The following is an 18,195-nucleotide window of genomic DNA, read 5'->3' on the forward strand; positions in this document are numbered from 1 at the left end:
CTTCTTCAGTCTTAGTGAGAGAACAAATGGAAGAACACTTCATAACACTTCATAACAAGGGTATCTGGGTGTACTGGTGCATGCCTTTAGTCCCAGCACTCAGGAGGCAGAGACAGAGGCAGATGAATCTCTGACTGTGAGCCCAGCCTGGTCTATAGAGTGAGTTCCAGGACAATCAGGGCTACATGAAGAAATCTTCTCTCAGAAAAACGAAAAGACAAGCAAAATAACCAAAACAGACCAAAAAAGGAAGTAAGGAAGAAAGAACTGTAAGGGTAACAGAAGTGGTAGTTGCGTGATTATAATTACTAATGATAGTCTATTTTCATTGGCATACGATATCGCAATTATGGTTAAAGATAACCTTTGAGAATGAATTTATATTCTACAAACCCTTAGCTGTGTGTCCTAAGTTAAGAACTTGACCTTTCTGTGTCCATGATGACAAGCCCACCTTAGAGGACTGTCAAATATCTGTAGGTGTGATGCGTTTAGGGTTGTCCCAGAAACTCACCGCTAGTACTCCTAAAGAAAAGAGACAGACTTCGGAAGTTGAACATTTCTCTTTTAAGCAGCAAAGACATTACTCTTCCTTTGTCCTGAATAGAAGTGAAATCTATCCTTTTTTTTTCATTTTGAGAGATGTGTAAAAAAAGGACACTTACATACAAAGAGAAATTCTATTGATGAATTGTTGAATAAAGAAGCAAGAAGGAACTTGCTACAGAGATTCACAAATGATTAGAAAGTGCTTGCTTATATTGCTTTGGCCAGCTTACTCTAATTGACCATCTACCAAGGGGAGGGGCTTGAAGTACAGAGACTGTACTGGACAAAAGCTTGGAGACAAGCCTGCTGTGGTTAAGACCAGCCAGCCCATATTCCTGAACTTTGAGTCAAAGGGCTGATCTCTGAAAAGGATGGTGGATGCGCAGATCTGGGCCTCTTTGTGTTTCCAACAGACAAAGACATTGGCCATGTTTTACTGATGAACATTATCTCTGTCACTGCCAGTTTAATCACTCACTCCATGTAGATTTCCGGTCTCCATTAAATACTTTATGTCTGGGAGTGAGTGATGATGTGTGTGGATCATGAAGAACTTTTTCTTGTTCTGAGACGTCCGTATTTCATAGGGGTCTTGATTCAAATGGACATCATAGGGCAGCACTCTCCCTCTCACATTGCCCATCCCTGTCACAGTCTGTGGCATTCCGTGACCTTGGTTAAATACTTCAACTGTTGATCTCATCTAACTGTGCTTCAGCTGTGGTTTCAATAGGCTGATTAATTCATCCAGAAGCTCACTTCAAATGCATGATTGAGAAAAGAGCCCCGAATGAACATGGTGGCATGGATTGTAAGCTGGTTGAGGGTAAGGAGATTGTAAAAGTGTATAGAATGATGGTTCTCAACCTGTGGGTCATGATCCCTCGGAAGGGTTGGCATACCCCTTCACAGGAGTCACATATCAGATATTCTGCATATCAGATATTTACATTATAGTAGCAAAATGACAGTTATGAAGTAACGACAAGAAGAAATTCATGGTTTGGGTGGTCATCACAACATGAGAAACTGTATTAAAGGGTCACAGCCTTAAGAAGGCTCAGAAACCCTGGCGTACAATTCCCCTCAGTTACTGACACCATATCCTGAACACCAGGTGCACTCAATAGAGGGTTTAAAATGGACATGTGAGGTAATCCTAGTTTGGTTTGGGAGCTGGAAGATTTGGCCTGTGAGCAAGCCAAAGACAATTAAATCTGCATTTTTTAAATTTTAAAATATGCAGATGACTAATACTGTCTATATTTTGTTTGACTGGAGGTAAGAGATATAAATATAGTCATAAAGAATCCTTCTGATGTGTATTTGGCAACTTACTCCAAACTAAAACTTTCCCTACTCATCTCTTCAAAATGGCAAGGGGACATTCTTCATTTATCCTAAGAACGATAGCAGAAATAAAAATCAAGATTTGCATAGGTCTGAGATGCCACAACCATTAGCAAGTTGATGTAGCTTCCCGTCCACAGATGAGAGCTATCGAACATCCTGGGAAGCACTAGGGGAAGATTTTAATTCAGTGAACCAGATAGCAAAGCTTTGAATTAATTCATGAAAACCCAATTTACATCTCTCTCCTGACTTCAACCTCCATGAACCCAGGACCTAGAATTTGTTTTTCTGGATTTCTGTCTATCTGTTTTTTCTTCTGAGCATATGGTAGAGCTGATGAAACATTTAAGGACCAGATAGTTAAAATGCATCAACAGTAGCAGAAGCAGAAGGTGAAAAAGTCAAGTCTTGGTCTTTTCACCCAGACCTAAACATCCCATTCTTACAGAGATCGAAGACTGGTGAGTATCTCAGGAACCTGGTGTTGATTAGTTCTTACCTGCCCAAGTTGATAAGGACGGTTCAAGATGTCTTTCAAATAGAAAGCTGGTTTTTCATTTCTTCTTCATCTTCTTCCACAACTTTCCTTTGCTTCTACATGGGTTTCCTTCTCTATTAAGCACCCTGATTTCCCGCAACCTATGATAAAGTAAAGCTTTGGGAAGACATACCTCTTTGCAGTTCCATTGGAGGGGAGGGGGAGGCCGAGGAGTGCAATCTAGAGGAATGTAGTCAACTTTCAGTGTCTTGCTTTCAGTATTATCTGTATGTATTGCACATATACAGTAAATGGCTTTACTTTGAGACTAAGAGTTTTAAAGAATTTCTGTGTATGTCCCTCAGTCTCAGAGGTGTTTGCTTCATATTCTCAGAGATTCTCATAGGGAATCCGCATTTTTACAGCATGCATCTCAGGTGAATCACACACATTCAAACACCTCCATCCACCCTTCCATTCATTCTGCATTTTCCTGCTTTCAAAATGCTCACATATGTACGTTCTGTTCTGAGCGATGGACGGGAACAATTATCCTCATTGTGGGGATGAAAGGGACCACGTTGAGTTGATTTCCTTAGGGCCTCATTATAAATTGTCCTCTTCTTCACTTCTCTTGAGATTCTCCTTAGATGACCTCTTTTGGGGTGTGTGTGTGTGTGTGTGTGTGTGTGTGTGTGTGTGTGTGTGTGTGTGTGTGTTTGGATGTTGATTTGCAAAAGACACCCCCCTGCCCCTCAAATCAGCCAGTACTATCTGTGCCCACCTTGCTGAAAAATGAGGTGAGTCTTCCTGTAGCCAAGGAAGGAGAATACTTTTATTTGTGGAAATTGAACACTTCCCTAATTGACCGTGCTGCCAATTGATTTCAAGCAATCCCCTTTTGTCTTGTCAGATGTACTCTGGAGTGTGCATCCCATTTGCCCGTCTTGGTCTGTATTGTTCAAATTCCAGGAATAAATCCATCATCCCAATCCAGGCAAACTGAGCAGCTACAAGGCCTGTGCTCTCCCCATTGGCCATTGGGAGCCGCCTCCCCTGCCATACCAGTCCCTGTCTGCCAGTCTTTGCTTTGCACAGCCAGTAGTCAGGAAGGCCAGACACCTGATCTCTGGGCAATGCTCTATGGTCAGACTCATACACCTCTGTCCTTTGTTGCCCAATGGATCTCAAGTAAGCCAGCAAATGTGTACCCACATTTAGACTCACATTCCTGGGGCCCCCTCAAATTTGGCCCCATTTTTAACAGTCTTCAGGCTGGTATCTTCCCTAGACTCTTAGGAAATTTCTAGTATATAACTTTCTCTGCCTGGAAATCACAGGGTGGAGGGAGAGTGGTGCTATTTGAAGACTAGTTGGAGAGGAAATGCCAACATGACTGAGGGCCACTCCCAGACTTTAGCTTGAACCAAGGTGGAATGCAGGTTTCCAGAATCTCTAATGCTGGGTTTCCTTGGATGACTCTGGTTTCTCTATCAGGAGCAGGACAAGCATTTCTGGAGACCTGAGTGCGCTCCAAGGCTTTAGTTCCCTGTCCTTGGTTGCAACACTGTAACCCCACCTCTATTGACTCTCAAGGCAGGTTGCCTTTCTAGGCACTGGATCTCCTTTGTAGCTTTCCAGACAGTAAGAAGAAATCTAGGTCCCAAAGAGATGGAAACACACTTTCCTGTTCCAAAATGTGATGGCGGCGGGGGTGTGTGTGCAATACCGGAGACCAGGAGGTCATTGCTACTTTATCCAGTGTGCACTTCCTTCCTGGAGAAAGCTACAAGCTTCTGGTCACTGGAGAGGGCAGACTGCACCTCTGCTCCCTGCACCATCCTCATCTATGCTCACCCAGTGGATGTGTGTTTTTCTCTTGGGGGTGGTGGTGGTGGGGAGGGACCGGACACAGCAGACCCAGGCTGCAGTTCCCTCACTCTGCCTCTGAGAATTTCTCATCCAAACCTCAATCACGTAGGATTGCGTAGAGAGGAGAAAAGGGGAGAGACAGAAGACAGAGGGGGGGGGGGGGGAGAAGGGTGTAGGGGGGAGGAAGGAGAGAGTCTGGGAGCAGTGGGCGCGAGAAAAGGGAGCAAGACCCAAGCGCCAGGTTTTCCAGCGCTCTGCAAGCCCAGCCCCCAATTCAGTCCCACCAGGAAATCTTTCCAGCTTCTTAAGAGCCAGAGTAACTCCAGCCGCCGCTCGCTCCCCGTCCCACTCGCCTTCTCAGAGGCTGCTGTCGCCTCTGCCCAGAGTTTCCTGCGGAGCTAGCGCTTTGGGGGAGACAGCCCGCGGCGGCGCCCAGGAGCTTCTGCCCATGAATGGGACTCCGCCCTGAGCGCCCCCTCCCGGTCCAAGGGAGGCGGCGGGGGGCGCCCCGCGATCCCGCGGCTCCCAGCCGCCACCGGCGCAGCAAGTTGGGCGAGTTGGTGGCCGCCTGCACCTGCCGCCTGTCCCCAGCCCCAGAGTCCTCTCCTGGCCCGGGGAGCCTAGGTGGCACGCGCGGCCATCTCCCGCCGTCGCCTAGGGCGGCCTAAGGACCCTGCCTGCGCCCGGGCGCCAGACCATGGTGGGCAGCTGCGACCCAGAGCCACAGCCACCGCGAGCCGACGTCGCCCTCCACCAGCCCCCGCCCCACCCGAGCGGACGCGCGGGGGCTCGCAGCGCTCGGTCACTTCCTTCCACGGCTGGGATGGGCGGCGCGGGACCGAGCGAGCGGCCCAGCGGCGGCCGGGTAACCCCTATCTGAGCTGCGGCCGGGAGCTGCCGACCGCCGGGGCGTGAGAGCCTGGGGTCCCGGAGGCGCAGCGATGACCTGATCCCAAGCCCGCCAGGGCGCCCGTCCCTCGCAGCCCAGCTCGCTTGGAGCCTGTGCGGAGACCGGCTCGGTGCGGCGGCTCGGGCGCACGGTGGCGGGGAGCTCCGGTGAAAGGCGTGTGGGCGCCGAGGACACCTTCGGCAGCTCTGCCTTTGGAGGGGCTTCTGTAAACTACTGAGTCATTCCAGATTTAGGATTTCCTAAATAATCACCAACTGTGCCCGTCTCGTGCCGGAACGCAGGCAGTGAGAGCGGGAGAGCCCGCTTTCCGGACCCCGCCGATCCCCGGGGTGCTTGGCCCTCGAGGATCTCCCTCCCTCCCGTTGTCCCTCCCCCTCCCTCGTCTCCCGCTCTCTTTGCAGTGCTGCCGGAGGAGAGGCGCGCTCACCGCAGCTGGAAACAGCTGCCACCCCTCTCCAACCCCCCGCCCTGCTCCCCTACCCCGTGTCTGGTTAATCGCTCCCACTTTTCGCCTCTTGGAATTCCAGAAGTGGGGAGGCCGGCCCCCGGAGAACCGCAGCCGGGGCGATGCATTTCGTAGACCTCACCCAGCCGGGACGGACCTCCTAATCTTCAGAACCGCGGGCCACAGGGAGTTAAATTGCTGCCTTCCTCTTCTCTGTCGCGGTTGGTGGTTCGTTTTCTAAAGGAACGTTTTATTCACTTTTTACTATATATATTTTTAAGCCGGGGGCACGCTTCTAGCCTCGGTCCAGACTCTGCCTTGTAAACGGGTTTCTATGTATATATGTGTAGGTATACTTTGGACACCTTACAACGCTTGCGCCTCGCCAACCGGGGCACGGCTTGTTATTTTGGACATCTTTTCCCCCTTTCCACTTGGTACCCCGAACGCAGTGTGACCAAACTCCCCACCGCCCTTTGGACGTGGATCGCCTTGGGGTGCAAGTTTGGGGTACAAACGTCTACTTCGCAAGAAGGCCTGGGACCGCCCCGCCCCCGCCGCCAGTGGTTGGGGAAGTTTACATCCGGATTTTCACACGTTTTGTTGCCACACTGCCCAGACTCTGACTAACCTTGTGGGCTCCAGGTTTTCGATACTGCAACCTCCTCAAATATTAGCACTGCCTCCCCGCGCCTGTCCTATTCCTCCAGGCCCCCGAGGTCCTGCCCTCATCCCGGCGGAGCAGGAACCCGAGGGCGCAGTGGAGCCCGGGGCCTCCGGCCCGCGCTGAGCAGCTATGGCTGCGGCGATAGCCAGCTCCTTGATCCGGCAGAAGCGGCAGGCGAGGGAGTCCAACAGCGACCGGGTGTCGGCCTCCAAGCGCCGCTCCAGCCCCAGCAAAGACGGGCGCTCCCTGTGCGAGAGGCACGTCCTCGGGGTGTTCAGCAAAGTGCGCTTCTGCAGCGGCCGCAAGAGGCCAGTGAGGCGGAGACCAGGTCAGTAGCAGTCGAAACAGTGGGCTCCCCAGGGGCTGACGCCCCCATCCCTTTCTTCAAAGCTACTGGTAACTGCTCATGGAAGGGAATCAGAATTCCTTTCTTCCATGCTGGCCCTCCTTCTTTCAACAAGCCTGTGTCAGTTAATAGCTTGTCCCATATTCGGGAAAACACTTTCTGCTTTCATCAACCGACAGTCTGACTTGTATGAGGGTCACCCGTATAGGTGCATCTGGGTTCTATAATCTGGTAAAGCCCTGCAGGGAAGTGACTAGTTCGTACAATCGATCGATCATTCGTTCACTCATTCACCACCCATCGTTCAACTCATCCATTCATCTACCTACAGAGAATATGAAAATAAAGTTCTTTATGTTCCTCATAACCACATAAGACAGGTAATTATGAATTATAATAGATACCAAATGAACTTAATATTATTTTGATTTGCCCTGCCCCTAACAGGCATGTGGTGTTTTGCCTTTTAAGACATCCCGATTCCCCAACTTTCCATGTTTTCACATGTTCATCCACTTCTTTCTACATAGGATCCCTTTCCTATTCTTCCAACCAGTTGATAGTTACCATGGGCTGGTCTTAGAAAGTTTTCTGCCCAGTTACTGTTCTCTGCACACCATGGCATTTGAGACATTAAGCCAACATGATATCTGCAGTTTGGCCCTGGAGGATGTAAAGGAAATTTGATTTATTAGACATTTCTGTGTCAAAACCTTTCTAGAAACCGATTCTGCTTCCGCAGTCTTGGGTTCAAATGGTTCATCGTATGTCTCTATTAACAGAAGGAAAACTGTGTGCCTTCAGTGTCAAGGTGACAGCTACCATAAGCTGGGACACTGTTACACCTTGAGAGAACAAAAACAAATCATCAAAGTCCCTGCTTTCCTCAAGCCCTCCATCCTTTGGGTGTGGCCACAGAGTCACTTGCAATCTGCAGATATCCTGGGTCCTGATAGCTGAAGGAAGGATGGGCTCCAGAGGGGGCCTCTCCTGGGATGAGTTGACTGTCTCAAGCCTGTTAGCAACTCCGACTCTTTTGTTCTCTTGAGTTCCTCACACCGAAGAGTATAGGTTAGATTCAAATGGGACTCAAAAACAAGTTACAGTTTTGAGAGGAAGCCTTGGGAGGAAGGCGCTTTGCTTTATTTTTTTCCTTAACTTTTCACCGCACTTGTCACCGGCACTCGTCACGTCAGCCACCCCATCTGTGGCTCATTTTCATAGTCTCTGATCACTGCAAGGCAGTGGATTCCAGGAGTACAGAAAACTGCTGTTGATCTGGATTCAGAAGCTGTTGAAGCTTTTGCTCTGTCCACCCAGTTAATACGGCCTTCAGGTCTGGTCAAGGGAAGATGGGAGCTAAGGCGGAATTGTCTCAGCACACTATTATCTTTTAAAGAGCAATACACACCCTTCGTTTGGTTGCATGGGATCCTTTGGAACCTTCCCCTCAGGGCTTACGTGGTCTGCAGGGGACTCCAGACACCTAACCCAATGTGGCTCCCATACTCGATCCCTAGAGTGGTTGTTACGTTGTGTTTGTGACAGTTATGTGATATTTACAAGATGATCCTACTCTGCCTACTCAGATAACAAGACAATAACAGTACTAAGTTGCTCATAACTCTGAGTGGGTGAGGTGAACTCGTATGTGTTTGTGGAAGTTGATTTGCAGATGAGCAGTTTACATGACTTCACTTTGGTCCGAGAAGGAAGAATTGTGTATTGCTTCCTGAGCGTCTTATTAGAAAGTAGGGGGTTCTCTGGGTTAATGGTTTCCTTCGGTGATCATCTAATATGCTTCTCTTGATCACTCACACACTCAGTGCTTGTCTTGAGGATCCTAAAAGGTCAATTCCTTTAGCTAGAGTGTCACATGATGACCAAACAGAAAGGCAGGAGGAATTGCTCAAGCATTCCTCGTACAAGGGCACCAAGAGTGAGTTCTTACATGGAAGGGATTCAGTCTGTTCCAACGCTCACTTAGTTCTGAAGAACGGGGGTGTGGGGCATGGAAAAGCTTTAAGGGAAGATGATATTCATGCTATTAATGTTACTAACAAAGCCAAATAATTAATCTGTTGATTTTATGTCAGCAACCATGATTCATTCCCGTAGCATGAGATGAGACTAATTATAGAGAGATAACACCTTCCACATCCCAATTCCACAGAGAATTCTTTAGTGGATTGAGGGGAAGTTGCTCAACACCAAAAGAGGTAATCTGCTTCCTGTTTTGTAAGTACTTTGATATTTTAGTCGTTTAATAGTCCACTTATTTTTCAACACCATTCAGGCTCCAAGCCATAGCCCTCGGAACTACAAACTGAGCCATAAATGGGAAGTGGGTGAAGGGGAATAGCTTGCCGTGGTAAGGGATTTCCTCTCCGAGCTTCCACCCCTGAGACACACATCCCAGTGATCAGACTGTCTAGGAGAGTTCTGCTGAGGCAGTGAGCCTAAAGTAGACATGTAGTGGGAAAGGCCTGGGTGGGAGTTCTGATTTCATGGCAGATACGACGAGCTTCTCTCAGTCTCTTTTCTTAGTTCTCCAGGTTCTAGAGCCTCCTAAACGCATCATGGATCTCGGAAGCCTCGCAGTATAAAGTTTTGCTTTCCAAAGCACAGAGATGCAAGATGAAACCCTAGGAAACTGGCGAGGAGGCAGGAAATCACAGACAGGGCCGTAGAGCACACCTGTGCTTCGAGCAAGCCACCTCTGGATCACAGCGTACTGGTGTACTCTGGGATTGCATAGCAGAGCCTTGATTTGAAGAGATGAGAAACACAAGGGCTACAGCCAGTGTGTGGTTTATCTGCGATATTACACAACCGAAGTTTGACAAAATTGGGACTGGAAGTAGATCCGGCCCGCCCCTTTGCTTGCGCCATTTGCAGTATAACAGGAAAAGTAAAGTAGCAGGAGAAGTGTGTGTCTGCTGTCGACTGAGGGAGATACTTTTGTGTTGGGATTGGTAGTACTGGCGGGATTATCCACATCCTTTTGCAATCAGGATGCTTCGTGTAGAAGGGGATGCTCTTACTAAATCTCTGAAACGACCGTAAACAATCGGCAGCTTGCATCTCGGAAGCAGAAGTGATAGTGAAATCCTGTACCTAGCCCAGGTCTTGTTGACATCTTAGTCATTGTATGGGTTGCAGTTCTTTGAGAATGAAATGTTGGAGACCCTGAACTGACATCTTGTCTGAAGGAATCGAACCATGAAAAAGCCTTTGGAACATTCCTCCTGTTCTCTCGCTTTTTCTAATGGGGGAAGCGTGATTGTCATTATCTGAGGCGTTCCTTTTGTGTGGAGTACCTTTATGAGCCAAACTTGCTTTATTGTTTACTTAAATGGACGTAGTCTTTAACTTACCACACCCTGGCATTTAGTCTACCCATATCCACGCGTTACTGTGCCCAACATTTGCCTCAAATATTTCATCTATGACTCCACAGTCCCTGGGAGTAGCCCTCCACTGAGGAAAGAAAGGTGCTGGGAGAACTGCTGACAGGGATTGGCTGTCAGAGTGGACAAGGTGCTCAGGAGTCATGCAGGGTCAGTCTCACTTTGCAAATGAGGGCCTCTCCGTAATGTACAGAGTAACTGAAGAGGCTGAAAATCTGTGTGATTTGAGTCAGATTTGTGCATTTTGCTGTTGCTAACGCTTCTCTGTATAATTTAGTCCCTTCCCTTAAGCTATTAAATGAAACCACCAATGAGGAAAATTCCCTCACCTAAAATACAGGGGAAGGTTTTCCTAATGGAGGTACTCTGCTTTCTCCACCGTTTCCCTTGTTGAAAATGATGTAGTATGTTCCTGTCTGTAATAAAATAAGTCAGAGAGGCGATTGTAATTTTACCGAGTTTTGTTGATTTTTCTTCCTCATTTTTTGCTGAGCCTTTGTTCCTCTCATAAAATTTTAGCTGTTTATAATATTTCAGTGTTCTTCCAGCTCCCCTTGGCAGATGTTTAAGATAGCAATAGCAGACGCATTCAACATGTTACTATCAAACTTGCCAAAATGCCTAAAAATATCCTTTCATGCGAAGGAAGAGAGCGTCACACACACACACACACACACACACACACACACACACACACACACAATCTTTAAGAAGAAATATGTGCCCGAAGGTGGAAGAATGTTTATTTTGGGGGTCTACAGAAGGCAGAAGGGAAGGTAGTTGTTTACAAATTGAAGAACTTATGGTCTGACATTTGAGATCTTATATTTATAGCAAATACATATATTGCGTTCTTTCTTTCACATGGCCTATATCTGAAGCCCCAAATTAGTCTAATCAGAGGATGATTTGATGTTTGTTTTAAAAAAGTATCACTACCCAGCCACAAACTACAGCGAGACTGATTTTTGTTTTAGTAAACATCTTACAGTTTAAAGTGATGTTTAGTGGTTCTCTAAACCGCACTTCTCCACAGCAGAGCATTCTCGCCAGCCATTGATACCCCCAGTGCAAGGACAGCTTCTGTGATCTCTTGATTTCTTTCATCCCACAGAGATCTCATCAAGCGCTAACACAGGATTAAGCCTTTAAAGTTTTAATGAAGTTGATATTCTCGAACAGAATTAGGAAAAACAATTTGCAGGAAATGAGGCAGTCTCCGTAGTCAAGAAAGCACTAGGAATATTTTTAGATCTTTAGAAACAAGGGTTTTGTCTCATAAATCTGGAGTTTTCGAAATACTCTCAGGCTTGATAGCATGGGGCTATATTGTTCTATTCCTGGTGAACATGTTTTTGTGCGTTTATATTCCTGTGCTGGTGTGAATCAGAATCGATTGCTTTTGCCTGTTCCTCCAGCGCTTCATCTTAAGGGTTGCTTGCTGTTGCCTTGTCCCTTTGGGATTATTACAGACTTTATGAGGCCTCCCGGCACAGCCTTCTTAGACAGGTGACTATCCTTACTGGATCACTTTTGCCTTTAGCTCATGGCTTGCCCCTGGATCTATGGAACATTTCTTTTCCAGAAGAAGGAATACTACGTCTACAGGGTTCTGCTTCCAAAGCCATCTCCCAGGAACCTGTGAGAAGCTGGGTCTTTTCGGTCAAATGACCTTAAAATAACCAGACGTAATAAACGTTTCTTTTCATTTTGTTGAGACAGGGTTTTACCATGTAGTTCTGGCTGTCCTCAAACTCACAGAAATCTGCCTGCCTCTGCCTTCCTAGTGTTGGAATGAAAGGATACACAAGCGTGCCTGACACTATAGTAAACACTCTAGTAGTAACTTGTATGACTTGGAGACAGTGCTATTCTAATCTTTTTAGCACTCCACTGAGGTATTCCCCATTGTAGAACGCTACACTCAATGTACCAGAGAGTTGGGTTCTAGCTACCGTAATCAGAAACTGACTAAGTCATCAGTCAGTTGCATTGTTGTTTGTTTGTTTGTTTGGTTTTTCTTATTTGCTACCCCACTAGGTTAAGAGGCTCTGGTTCTGAATAACTTAATTGTTTTGAAGTTGGAAAATTACTGTGGGGAGGAACCTCAGTAAGAGGCCGAGGAGAGTAGGGCATGACTATGTGGCTGCTTTGCTCTGTGTCCTGTGAGGGAGCTAAATTCCCCAGGGAAGATAGGTGAAGTGGAAAAGGTGATGGGGATCTTCTGTATGGACGTAGCATCCCAAGGCTGTCTTGCTCTGGGCCAGGCTCCTGGCTGGGATTCCCTTTGCTTGTCAGGAACCTCAGAGACATCAACTCATGCCCCGGGGAGCAGCAAAGGATCCACAGGGAGACTCCGGGCCCAGTGGGCAGAACTTCTTGAGGGTAAACATAAACACTCACTTCAAAACTTTCTCCGATGTTTTCCACAGCCATGTGGTTTGTGCAGAGCTCAGCAGAGCCCTGTAGGATTATTTACTTGGTCTTTTTTTTCTCCTTCTCCGTTGAAGTTACCATTTTTTTAAAATTTTTTTTTTATTAACTTGAGTATTTCTTATATACATTTCGAGTGTTATTCCCTTTCCCGGTTTCCGGGCAAACATCCCCCCCCCCTTCCTTATGGGTGTTCTCCTCCCAACCCTCCCCCCATTGCCGCCCTCCCCCCCATAGTCTAGTTCACTGGGGGTTCAGTCTTAGCAGGACCCAGGGCTTCCCCTTCCACTGGTGCTCTTACTAGGATATTCATTGCTACCTATGGGGTCAGAGTCCAGGGTCAGTCCATGTATAGTCTTTAGGTAGTGGCTTAGTCCCTGGAAGCTCTGGTTGCTTGACATTATTGTACATATGAAGTTACCATTTAACCGACAGCGCGACTGTTAAACCATGTGACCTGCTGAGCCAAGCATCAGTGCGAATTCTGGACATGTCTTCTCTAAGAACCTTAAGTACACTTACTGATCCCTTTGGGTCTCAGTTTACCAATTGTAACACGGAGATAGTCTCTGTAGTATTTAGTTATGTCATAACCTGTTTCTGGAAGGATTGTCCCAGCAGGGCTCCAAAACATGAGACAAATAGAAAGGGGCAGAAGACTGAAAACATTCAGGGCAGAGACGAGCAACTTCCTCAGTTCCTTGGGAGAACTGAAGGAAGACGAGAGCAGTGAGATCCCATGAAACGGGGGCACAGCAAGCGTAGCAAGGCTGGGCTCTACAAGGCCCTAAAAACACGGCAAAGACTATGTGAATGCATTTTAGCAGGGCAGTCTGGTCTTGGAGAATAGAACGGACAAATGCACCTTGAGTGGAGGCAAAGGGGCAGGAAGGCAGTGAGGACTTGAGTCTCTAGGCCAGCAGTTATGAGAAAGTGCTGGTAGATGACATCTGGGGGTGTCTTGAAAAGTCTCCCGGTCTATAAAGGCAAATATTTGTATACACACACCCTGCCACATGTTTTCTCTCATTTTTGACTGTGTCGTGAATGTTTCCATGGTTTTCCCAAAGGACAACTTAATGAGTATCCAATCATGTGACACCCTACTGCTACAACCGCAGGTTAGAGTAAGGCCAGCTTATCTTGATACACTTTCGACTGCAACAGTATACAGCAAGAAACTGAGCTCGACAGAGGTTTGAGAATTAAGCTACATCCCTTAGAGTGATTTCACTTTCACTTCGAAGTTACACTCTTCACTAACAATTTAGAATTGTAGTTACATCCCTGAGTTCGGCCTAACTTCATTGGTCTATATAAATTCAAACATTGACAAGGTGCTCTGTGCAGTGGCTACCTATTTGTCTGCTACTTGTCATTAGTCAGTGTGTTTATATGTATTTCCATGTCCCTCAGACTCCTAGCTCCTAGTCATAGGTAGACTAATGCCTCTTAGTTGGAGTTCAAGTATGTGTCGTTCTTTTGATTTTTTTTTAAAGTATTTACTTCTTGTAAGTGGATGTGGGTGGCATGAGTGGGTGCAATGTGTGCAGGAGGCCATGGAGGCCAGAAGAGGACTTGGATTTTTTGGAACTGGAGTTATGAGGGTGGTTCTGAGCCCCCACGTGGGTGCTTGGGACCAAGCTCTGGCCGTTTGTAAGAGAAGAAACTGCTCTCTTAACCACCGAGCCTTCTTTCCAGCCTGCTCAGGGAAGAATACGTTCTCCCTTCCCTGCGAGTCAGGGCCTCCAGCTTTGCAGTACGGGTTAGAGTCTAGATTTGGATTTAGATTCGTTTTTCCTCATCTAGAGTTCATTCTACTGTGTAAGTGCCAGAAATCAACCTTGGTTTTCTTCTTCGAACACAAGAAGCAAAGCTAAAGATCTGTTTGCTTGGAAAGGCATTAACTCTAGCTCTTTTCTCCACAGGAGAAAAACCACTACTGACTGGAGCTGTAAAGCACGAGTCTCCCTGCTTATTAAGAGGGACAGAGCCTATTTTGCTAGAGTCCTGTTTTGTGCCCACCTTGTTTTAATTACCGGCGATAATTAAAGCTAGCAGAGATCGCTTCGTCTAAAATATTAGTCTTTATTTGTTCTGTTTTCAATTTGGGCCCATTCTGCCTCACTGAGGAAATCTTGTGTGCTATAGTGTCTGCCGTGTTTTATAAGCTAAGGTCAAATGAGATTGAAATGAAACTCAGAAGAGATTCACTAGAGAAATCCTCGGATCTTATGTAAGTTGCTATAGAGAGAGAAAGTAGATGAAAATGGCGGAAAAAGTTTTTAATTTTATTGTGTTTTTCACTTAAGTATTTGTATTTTTTTACTATCATTTCTTTTTTTTCTCTCCATCTTTACTAAATTTCTTATTTACATTACAGTTGTTATTCCCTTTCCCAGTTTCCAGGCCAACATCCCTCTAACCCCTCTCTCTCTCCCCTTCTATATGGGTGTTCCCTTCCCCATCTTCCCCCCATTACCCCCCTCCCTTCAACAATCCTGTTCACTGGGGGTTCAGTCTTGGCAGGACCAAGGGCTCCAACTGCGTAGGTAGCAATGAATAGCCTAGTAATGGCACCAGTGGAAGGGGAAGTATTGTATTTTAATTCAGGGAATCCAGATGATGAACCAGATAATCAGTGGCCTCAGATCAGAATATATTTACCAAATAGAGGAGTGAGAGATAAAATTTAAGTACCCAAACTCAGGACCATGTACTAGTTGTCTGGTTAGAATAGGAGTTGATTCCATTTGAGGAAAAATATCACCAGCTGTTCCACACACATAGTATCCATTTAGTGATGTCATATTTTTAAAAAGAACACAAAAAATCACCACCCTAGGGAGTTGGAAGAAAGTTTTTCCTTGTCCAAATAACAATAAAAATGTTAAGAGGTAAAGAGAGCCTCTACTTCTAAGGAAAGCCAAGGGACCTATGGATAGAAATAGAACTGTTGTCATGTTTCGCTGTTCAAGAGGACTGAGCTGGATCTTGGCCATCAAAGTGCAGTCGTGAAGAAGAGAAAATGGTATGAAGGTGATCATTCTGAATCCTCTAGTTCCAGGAAAGGAAGGCAGTTTGATAGCCCTATTTTCACATGACATTGCTCTGAGAGGTTCTACTCTAAAGTAGAAAGAATTTCCAATGGTTCACCTCCTGGCCTCCCTGTCCTTGCTTGGAAGGTCCTGGGCCACTATATTCTGTAGGTTTTGGTCAGACAAGGAGTTGACAAGCATGCGTACCCACATCTGCCTCCACAGCCTACGGCTTGCTGCTGGCTTCCCTTGAGCTGATGGGTATATCCTGTGAGGTCGGGAGAGCAGCAAATGTACCATTATTGGATTCCGGGCAGGTATCTGAAATTCTGATAGGAAATTCTTTTTTGGAAATGGCAATTTACTTAGAGCTTTTGCCTCAGGCTATGACATATCCATCATACACTTGAGGATGCCTAGGACTTGGGATGTCTACCTAGCCAGGTATAGGATTTAAAGATTCTGTGCCTTTAAATTGTAAAACACTGGGAATTATTGCAGTTAAGACAGTCATCTCCCATGAGAGAGGCTTGGGTAAATTAACAATACAAATTAGAAATGGCAAAGAAAGAATTGAAATTCAACCAAATTCTGGGCTTCCTTGCAATGTTACATATCTCTGGTGACATTACTTAATGCTGGTAGTGGAATATATATATATATATACATACATACATATATATATACACACATATATATTACACATATATTATATATACACATAATATATATACACATTATATATATATACATATATATATATATATATATATATACACACACATACTATTAGAGAGAACTGTTCTTGAAGAATGATAATGAAGTTACCAGCCAGACAGACACTTGCTGAATTTCCTTATGTCAGGGGTTTGGGAATAGTAATATAGAAGTAGCCGGAAAGTCCTTTCTAGCAAGGAAATATGTGGTTAAGATTCACTAACTGAGTGAAAGTGGATTCCTGTATGCTAAGTTCTACTTTCTCCGTGTCCTTTTACAAAGTTTCTTCTCCAATAACCATATTTTAAAAGTAATTATTTAATGTGTAAATCTGTCCTTTAAAAACAAATGCCTAGCTGAGCACACGGCTTCATCAACGTGCACTGTCAAGTCCTTCTCCAACTTTGCCATGAACCTCTTTAGCCAACGGCATCTTCTTCACTATCATAAAACTTTTTTTTCCATCCGTCTGTTTCAGTCCTTCAGTTTATAGCTGTTTGTTACCTCTGTCGGGGTACTGTTAACATCTGTATCCAACCTTGCTTTACCCAGACACCTCTCTCGTGCTTTTATCTGCCCTGCTGTAGCACTGCCATTATCCCGAGCCCAGCTCCACTCCCATCTGGATGCCAGATCTTCTGAGCTCCAGGTGGATTGAATCCCTCCCCGCCTAGGCTTTGGACCTGTCTGCTTTGCAGTTCATCCTGTCGCATGTTGTAATTATTGCATAAGTACTGCCCCTGCCTGTGGAGTGTGAGTTTCTGGATGGCAGCTATCCTAGCAAGCTTCCTCCTTAGTAGGTGGTCAGCATACATTTTCAAAACAAGAGTAGCTCTATTCATGACTGATGCACTCCTAGAATTAGTAGTAGTTACATTTTAAGGAAAAATTTTTTTCTAAGCAGGAAAATTGTGGATGTGAAAGAAGATAAGCGTTTTAGCCTAATATTAATTTTTCTTTATTTGATATTAAAATAGCAAAATACCATTGATACATTCTTAATTTGATATGTAGCTGATAAATAAATGCTTAGAGCCCCGTGTCTACCCTTCTTCTTCAGTTCAACCCTAGTCACTTCTCACCTCACCCATACTTTGCACGTTTCTGTCACATGCTTCCTTTTTATTGAGAGTAACTACTTTGGGAGGAGGCAGTGTCTTTTGGGATACAGAAAAAACATCTTTATGTGTTTGACCCTGTCTTATGTGTTTGACCGGGAACTGAGGGAATGCTAATGTAACCAGTTTAGAAAAGGACCCATCTTAATTTTGTCCGGCTGTGGCTTCTTAATGTTGGGTTAATGAGGAATAGCCTTTGTTATTGATTTCAAATTTAGTCATTCCTGGTCCTTACATTTACACTTGAGACCAGCAAGTCATTTTGGTGTTGAATACTCCTGCGGAAACACATTCACTCTGGTCTCCCTTTACCGGGTGAAACTGGAAGTGGTGGGGGAATAAAGTATTGATTAGTACTAATTAAAAGGCTGTCTGTCCATGCTTTATGGCTTTCCTCCTGTCTGCTCTCTTCTTTGAAAAGCCGTTGATACGCCATGATCTTCTGTATTTGTTCCATTGCCTGTGTTGATGTGAATGGGAGGTTTTGATTCCTAAGTCACAGTAGTGAGAATGAGCTCTGTTGACATTGTCTTTTGTCTTCTGTAGCTCTGTGTTCTCCATTAGAATGAAGGGGATTCTGAGATTCAGCTTTAGCATGCTTGATGTACATTGCTGCCGTTAATGCTTTTTCTAGTTTACTTTCCTGTTTCTGGGATAAAGTCCTGACCCAAACCAATTTTAGTAGGGGAGGGCTTATTTAAGATAACATTTTTGTAGTTCATCATCAAGGGACGCCAAGGCATCCTACTTGAAGGTAGGAACTGAGGCAGAAATGGAAGGAACTCATGCTTGCTCACCGGTTTTCTAGTTTCCGCTTAGTTAGCTCTATTATAAAACTCAGGACCCACAGCCTAGGGAT

The 18,195-nt window shown here is 45.6% G+C and overlaps 1 protein-coding gene across 3 annotated transcripts in view; it reads left to right on the forward strand.

The window, feature by feature from the left end:
• The window catches only part of Fgf12 (fibroblast growth factor 12), a 567,597-nt gene that overhangs the window by 295,365 nt on the left and 254,037 nt on the right, over nt 1-18,195 (forward strand). The window contains exon 1 of one of the 3 annotated variants that reach the window (NM_130814.2): nt 4,447-6,602. The exons of the other annotated variants lie outside the window; for them this stretch is intronic. Coding sequence (NP_570827.2) covers nt 6,404-6,602 — 199 coding nt within the window. The 5' untranslated portion in view covers nt 4,447-6,403. Of the gene's footprint in view, nt 1-4,446; nt 6,603-18,195 lie in introns of those variants that run through there. 3 annotated transcript variants of the gene reach the window in all.

The sequence above is a fragment of the Rattus norvegicus genome, chromosome 11, assembly GCF_036323735.1.
Source record: "Rattus norvegicus strain BN/NHsdMcwi chromosome 11, GRCr8, whole genome shotgun sequence".
Classification (NCBI taxonomy): domain Eukaryota; kingdom Metazoa; phylum Chordata; class Mammalia; order Rodentia; family Muridae; genus Rattus; species Rattus norvegicus.